Source organism: Nematolebias whitei, chromosome 12 (assembly GCF_014905685.2).
Source record: "Nematolebias whitei isolate Nwh7 chromosome 12, NemWhi1, whole genome shotgun sequence".
NCBI classification, from domain to species: domain Eukaryota; kingdom Metazoa; phylum Chordata; class Actinopteri; order Cyprinodontiformes; family Rivulidae; genus Nematolebias; species Nematolebias whitei.
This window is the reverse complement of record NC_056509.1, coordinates 23425216-23432414: the sequence shown is the minus strand read 5'-3', so window position 1 is coordinate 23432414 and position 7199 is coordinate 23425216. Positions and strand designations below refer to the sequence as shown.

Sequence of the window (7199 nt, the reverse complement as noted above, 5' to 3'; positions counted from 1 at the left end):
AAATAATAAAATAAGCTACTACGTAATACTTGTACTACTATTGTTACTTTGCGGCTTTTCACTTATCGTGGGGCTTCAGGGTACGACTCCCCTGCGATAAACGAGGGACTACTGTACTGACTTTATACTTGAGAACGTTTTATTTTTACAAGGGACAACTGGTTTTTTTTTTTTGCACATAGACTGCAACTTACATCTGAAGCTGTCCCCAACCTGTAAATAGCTTCTCAGCGAGGAGCAAGCAGGGCTCTACTGGGGAATAATAATGCTAAAAATGTCCAACAATAAGCTAAGTTACCTTTTTATAACTCTAGATGAATTGAGAGCATTTTTAGGTACAGCTCAGATAGCTGAGACTCTTATTGTGAAGGACTGAAGGAAGTTGTGTGAGTTTTGCTCTTCTATTGATGCTGCTGCAACAGTAATGAACCACACCCAGTTCAAAAAATGCCTCAAGTTATTTTGTAGTTTACCCATAATCCTCAGCTGCAGTAATATTATAAAACGGAATCAATAAAGACGCGTTCCTCAGGGTAGCAGGTTCGATTCCTCTGGTTTGTCTTTATACACAAAGTTCTGATACCATTTATTCTCCACATTTTGTCTTTAATTTTAATACTGGATAACAACAAAAAGCAATTTTCCTCTTCGTTTTATTATTTTAGTTTAATGACTAATACCCCGTGTTTCATTCCACTTATTGACCAACAGAAGGCGACTGTAGACGTCAAAGATCATTTCAAATAAAAATAACTTCTAATACCAGCGACTTCAGTAAATAAGATCATAACACGACCAATGTAGTGTCTGTACATCTTAAACTACGGAACATAATCTATGTTCTTTTAAATTAATAGTTGTTGCAAAAATATTAAGTTGTCAAATGCACACCTCTGAACTGGACTTTAAAAATAAAAATCCTAATTTTAATTTTTTTTTGTTTTGTTTTTTTAATCCAACAACAGTTCACAGTACACTGGTTTGAACAATGCTTTTTTTATTTTTAAATTGACACACTTTATTTCAAATAATTTAATAATACTGAAAACAATCAATAGTGTTCAGTTCAGGAAAGTGTTTAAAAGGTTTTGAACCCCCTTTTTTTTTTTTTACATCCAAACAATGAAAACACGAAGTCACTTGAGAACCTGCATCCCTCTGACGAGCTCTGAGTATTTCCTGAGCGTCGCTCAGTGACTCACCGAGCCGCAGGTTTGTGAAAACTCAGCCCCCGCCTGCCCAGCTGAACCACAGGGCCGAGCAGCTTCGTTACTTTCCGTCCCGAGGTTGTCCGTCTCCGTCGCTCAATCAGTCTCCAGCTTCAGACGGTAACACCGTCTCGTCTGTCACGGTCGGACACGGCTGCCACCTGATCGCTCCGAGCTAAAGGCTCGTCACACGATGGGCTCCTTTAACTCTTAGTTATTTTGAAGCCGGGGGAGGACGTGTGGCTAAACAGCGTAGCGAGTATCGCACCGACAGTAGTCTGTGCACGGATGGTTTGATTTAGAAATATTCACAGTTAAAAACAATTTTCATTTGCTCGCATGGTAGACACTTTTCACTTCCTCTGATCCTTGTTTGTTACTTTTAGCCGTTTTAATCTTATTTCTGTTCCACTCTAGTTCACACATTTACACCATCCAACTGTTTCAGCTCTTATTTGAGCCTGCAGTACCTTTGAGACGTCAGAAGCACCTCCAGCAGTCTCCGTCGTCAGCCTTTGTGTTGTGTTTATGCCGCAGACACAATAAGTGTAGCGTGGCGGGCTGTTTTGCTGGTATGTTTCCAGTCTGGGCGAGTGCCAGCAGGGCTCTCTGTGTCCAGGTTTTATAAGACAAACAGGAAGATCTTCTCCTCGAAGGTAAACATTAGACGGCTCGTTATAGAGGAGGTTGCGTAACGCGCACAACTGATGCCTTTTTACCCCTGAACGCATCACCGGAGCAACTGCAACACAAAGAATGTCTCCAGCTGTTGTCAATGTAACTGTGAAGCTCAAGTGATTGGACTATCTGAACCCGCCTTTTTCTTCTCCTGTCCTTTCCTTCCTTCCTTTCCTTCACCTCATCTCTCCCCATCAGACCCTCGCCAGTCCCAGTCCTCTCCTCCCTGGTCGTACGAACAGACGTACCCGTCCTACCTGAGTCCTATGGCGTCCCCCTCGGTGCACTCCACCACCCCCCTGTCCTCCAGCCGAGGCACGGGCCTGCCTGCCATCAGCGACGTGCCCCGACGATTGCCAGGTACTCCTTCCACCTCATAGCCAGCAACAAACAACTCACGGCTGGCTCCAAACACACCGAGAATCTCACACTCAGACTAAATTTACCGACGAGCTGCTATTAGTAGCTGGTTCTCAAATGGCTGCGAGGACTGAGGCGTGCTGTCCCAGTCCGAGCAGCTCTTCAACGAGCGGTCAGGACGACGCTTTGAGAAGTAGAAAAGAAAAGCAGACAATTGTTTCCTTTTTTCTTGCTCCTTTGATCTGAGAAGAGTTTGTGTAATAACAGGCCCAGGGATAATAACAGGGTCGCGGCTGACAAATAAAGCCTATTTACAGCAATACGCCACTCTCTCAAAGCATTCTGGGTAGCTCTTTGCTGCATCTATGTTCCAGTTTCTCTTCCTTCCTCCCGATGCGAAAGCTGCTTGAGGGTGCATTCACACCAGCCCTGTTTAGTCCGCTTTAATCGAACTCTCGTTTGCCTAGAAAGTCCGGTTCGTTTGGGGAGGTGTGAACGCACAATCAAACTCTTACGCGGACCAAAAAAGCGAACTCTGGTCCACCTAAATATCAAGGTCTCGGTCCGGTTGAAGTGAACTCTAGCGCGGTTTGAATGCAGCGTGAATGCAAGCGGACTGGAGACTGCTCCAGCGCAGGGCAAACGAACGCGCATTTCTCTTACCTCATACAGAGCCGTCAGCCGCCTTGTGTGAAGAGCAACATTCTCCGTGGTCTTCTGTCTCATCTTCCGCTCGTGCTGAGCCCACTGTTGAAAAGTGACAAAGCAGAAATCCTAAAACCGCTCAGTTTTGACGCAACTCCATTTTAGTTTTTTCCAGAAGTAAGTTGCGCTCAGTGTCTTCTTCGGAGGTTTTCATGTTGTTTCCTTCAGTAGTTCTCGGTGCAGCGCCACCACAGGTGAGGGGGGAACAGGTTGGCTCGACTGACTCAGTGCAGTGGGAATGTGAACCGCACCAGCTGAAAATATAAACAAATGTTCTGAATATTGGTCCCCAATAGAACCGAGTCTACCGGACTATCAGGTGTGAAAACGACCTTAAAATCCCAACGTGCCGCCAAACAAGCTCCTCCCCCAAACACCTGCTTGACTCAGTGCCATGAAACTTTTTTCTGTTCCTGCTTTTTCTGCTTCACCTTTCTCTGTGTGTTTGTGTGTGTGTGTGCGTCAGCCCCGAGCGATGCAGCCGTGTGACTCTGCATCAAAAAGGGGTTTAAGGTCCAGCCAGCTGCCCTGTCAGCTCTGATTAGTTTGGTCTCCCCCCCCCGCCCCACCCCACCCCACCCACACTCCCCACCTTTCGGCTCTCGTCCCACAAGCTTTTGTTCTCAGAGTGACACATGTGCGTGGAAGAGCGCAGAAACAGGCCTTCGCCCACTTCGACACCTGCGCTTCAAGCCGCCTAAGTAATGCGCCCAGGGCTCTGGGATCTCTGGAGATCATGTTGACACCTCGTCAGGCTGCTCCGTAACCGTATCCTGCTGCAGAACGTACCGGAGCACGAGCCGAGGCCGGCGCTCTTCACGCCGCACCTTGAAGCGATCCAGCTCACGTGCTGAAAAGCTTAAGTCGCTGCAAAGCGGTTGCGAAAAGTTCATCAAGCCGAGTGGGAAATTATGCCTCGGGGTTTGGGAGACACCCCCCCCCCCACACACACACACACACACACACACACTCCAAATATTTAGACATAATTAAGCTCTGGTTTCCTTTCAGCTAATAATGTTTGATCTGGCTCATCCTAAAGTCTAAAAAAGAGCGAGAGTTTGTTGAACACGTCTAAATCACACTTCTGTTCCACAACAGAGACAGTTGCTACGATTTCAGCAGGAATCAAACGGATCTGGTGGAAAGAGGAAGTTGAAAGGCTTTAATTGGCAGCATATGCTATCTGACGCTAGCGACAATCCCGGCTCGCAGTCCCCTCCCTGCACATAAACACTGCAGCCCCCCCTGCTCCACACCACCCCCTGTCCTCTCAGAGCAGACATAGTGACACGGAAGACGCCTGGTGATTTATGATAAGAGCGCCAAGGCTGGATTTAACCACTGAGAGGAGATGGATGGAGGAAGGAGGAGGAGGAGGAGAAGGAGGACCTCCTATTCTCCTTCAACTCTTCGCCCAGCGAGAAGCTCGCCGCAGCCAGTTAGTGGTTTTTTGGGTATTTTTTAAGGGATGAAGCGAAAAGAGGAACGAAGGGTGAGACGGAGCAGCTCCTTCTCCGCTCTCGCACACGTATACACGGTACTAACGCTCGCGTGCACGCTGGAGCCGATGGGAGGCGAGGAGAGGAGCCACATCAGAGCTCAGCCCGGCCTCATTATGGATCTCATGGAAACTGTTTCTGCGCAAAGTGTTTCCACATGTGCAGCTCCTGATTCATCCCAACTGCTTTATGTTTTATGTGCATACAGTATTCGCACACGCACAGCGCATTTGCGCACACATTTGCATGCATAAACAATTATATAGATGCACATAAACATGCGCCGGCACACACAGAGAAGCATAAATATGTAAAGAAACTGCGTTAAGGCGTGTGTGGGGCTTCACTGGGTTTGGATCGAAGGGGAGAACGCTGCAGAAGCTGCTGAGTTCAACAATATTTACTGATGGATGTTGTTTCAGAACATACCACAATTCTAAACTGGTTAATGCACATATCTGGTTTGAAAGGACATTTAATGTAGCACAGTTTGATTTCTCGACCTTTAAACCTACTAACAGGAGTTCGTAGGAGAGATCACATCTCTCCAGTTTTAGACATCAGCGTTCATGCTCAATCATCCAGGTACAAAATCCAATAATGGTCAGTCAGGTCATCTGGACAGTTTCTTATTTGTGGAAAGATGTTTCGCTCTTTATCCAGAGGGCTTCATCAGTCTGAGGAGTCCCTAGTAAACTGTTTTCTCCACTAAGCAGTACACTCCTTTAGTGGACCAACTGTTTTGCTGGTGAGAAGATGGTTTCTGGAGGTTGTCCTGTCCCTCGTCAACTCCTTCTGAAGCCCTCCGGATAGAGGGTGAAATGTCTTTCCACAAAAAAATAAACTGTCCAGATGACCTGACTGACCATTATTGGATTTTGTACCTGGATGATTGAACATGAACTAACTTTGATGTCTGGAACCACGTTGGCTGTGGCTGCCTGCCTGGGAGGAGTCGATGGGGGACAGGACAGCCTCCAGAAACCATCTTATCACCATCAAACTGGTTGGTCCACTAAAAGAGTGTACTGCTTAGTGGGGAAGACTGTTTACTTGGGACTCCTCACACTGAAGAAGCCCTCTGGATAAAGAGCGAAACGTCTTTTCACAAAAACGAAACTGTCCAGATGACCTAACTGACCATTAATGGATCTACAGTTTTAGCTTCTCTCCATTGGCTCCCTGTCAAATCCAGAATTGAATGCAAAATCTTACTTATAACCTACAAAGCTCTCAACAACCTAGCTCCATCTTATATTCGAGACCTTATTGTTCCATATTTTCCTAACAGAGCACTTTGCTCTCAGACTGCAGGCTTACTTGTGGTTCCTAGAGTTTTCAAACGCAGAATGGGAGGAAGATCTTCCAGTTCTCAGGCTCCTCTCTTGTGGAACCAACTTCCAGTTTCTGTCCATGAGGCTGACACATTGTCCACTTTTAAGACTGGGCTTAAGACTTTCTTTTTTGATAAATCCTATAGTTAGTGTTGGCTTGTTGTGCTGTTATGGGCTTAGAATAATGGAAGACAAACTGACCTCATTTCCTTAAATGAATTGTTAAAATTGAATAGTTTTCATTTGATGCTATTTCTATCTTAACATGTGATTCTTGACCTGCCATTGTGTATCTGTTCCTCCTTCCTGTTCCTCTCAAACCCAGCCAGTCGAAGCAGATGACCACTTGTCCTGAGCTGGTTCTGCTAAAAGTTTCTTCCTCACGAGGGAGTTTTTCCTTTCCACTGTCGCCTTCATGTTTGCTCAAGATGAGAGTTCTGTGATGGAGTTAAACTCAAAGCAGTCTGCTCCTCAGATAATTAATGTTAAATTATTTTTTATATAAATGTTTCTGTTCAGTGTCCTGAGATGACTTCTGTTGTGACTTGGTGCTATATAGATAAACTGAACTGAGTTCTACGAGCCACATTTCTAACCCTCACACAGTTTAAGTATGTGTGATTGTTTTGCTTCTTATTTGTTGCAGGAAGTCCTAAGCATCAGTGTGTTTGTGTGTTTCCAGGCTCGTCCGACCTCAGCCCGTTCCCCGGTCAGTTCGAGCGTCAGTTCCCGAGCCTCTCCTCCATCACGGACAGCCGCTTCTCCAGCCCCCGCATGCACTACCCGGCCACATTCACGTACTCCCCGCCCGTCACCTCAGCCATGTCGCTGGGCAGCGCCCACTACCACTACCTCCCCCCGCCATACCCGGGCTCCAGCCAGAACCAGAGCGGGCCCTTCCAGACCAGCAGCACGCCCTATCTCTACTACGGGGCCTCCTCCAACTCTTACCAGTTCTCCATGGTTCCCGGCGGGGACCGCTCGCCGTCCCGGATGATCCCGCCTTGCACTAGCGCCTCCACGGGCACCTCCCTGGTGAACCCGAACCTCCCCACCCAGACGGAGGGAGGGGTGGACGGAGACGGAAGCCACAGTAATTCTCCGACTGTTCTGAACCCCGGAGGGCGCATGGATGAAGCCGTCTGGAGGCCGTATTGAAAAACGCCGAGGTCGACCGATGTGGCGTTTGAAAGCACAGAAACCTTTTTTATATCGAGGAAAGGGGGATTTTTGGGCTCTGGTCAACTATTTCTACCTTTTGCTTCAAAATAAGGCAGAGATATAATAAAAAAAACCCAATGAAATAAAAGAGCAATGTGCTGACTTGTCCTGGAATGTGTTTTGACCCCGGCACAACAAAAGGAGTCATTCTCACTGCAGTGATTGAGACGAACCGTTGTGGTTCCCTTCGG

General features: G+C 47.0%; 1 protein-coding gene across 1 annotated transcript in view; it reads left to right on the top strand.

The window, feature by feature from the left end:
- Window positions 1-6961, top strand: part of runx2b (RUNX family transcription factor 2b) — a 53697-nt gene extending 46736 nt beyond the window's left edge. Inside the window, exons 7-8 of the mRNA XM_037685324.1 lie at window positions 2085-2246; window positions 6470-6961. Of these exons, the coding sequence (XP_037541252.1) occupies window positions 2085-2246; window positions 6470-6945 (638 nt within the window). The 3' untranslated portion in view covers window positions 6946-6961. The remainder of the gene's footprint in view (window positions 1-2084; window positions 2247-6469) is intronic.
- Window positions 6962-7199: the final 238 nt, after the last annotated feature.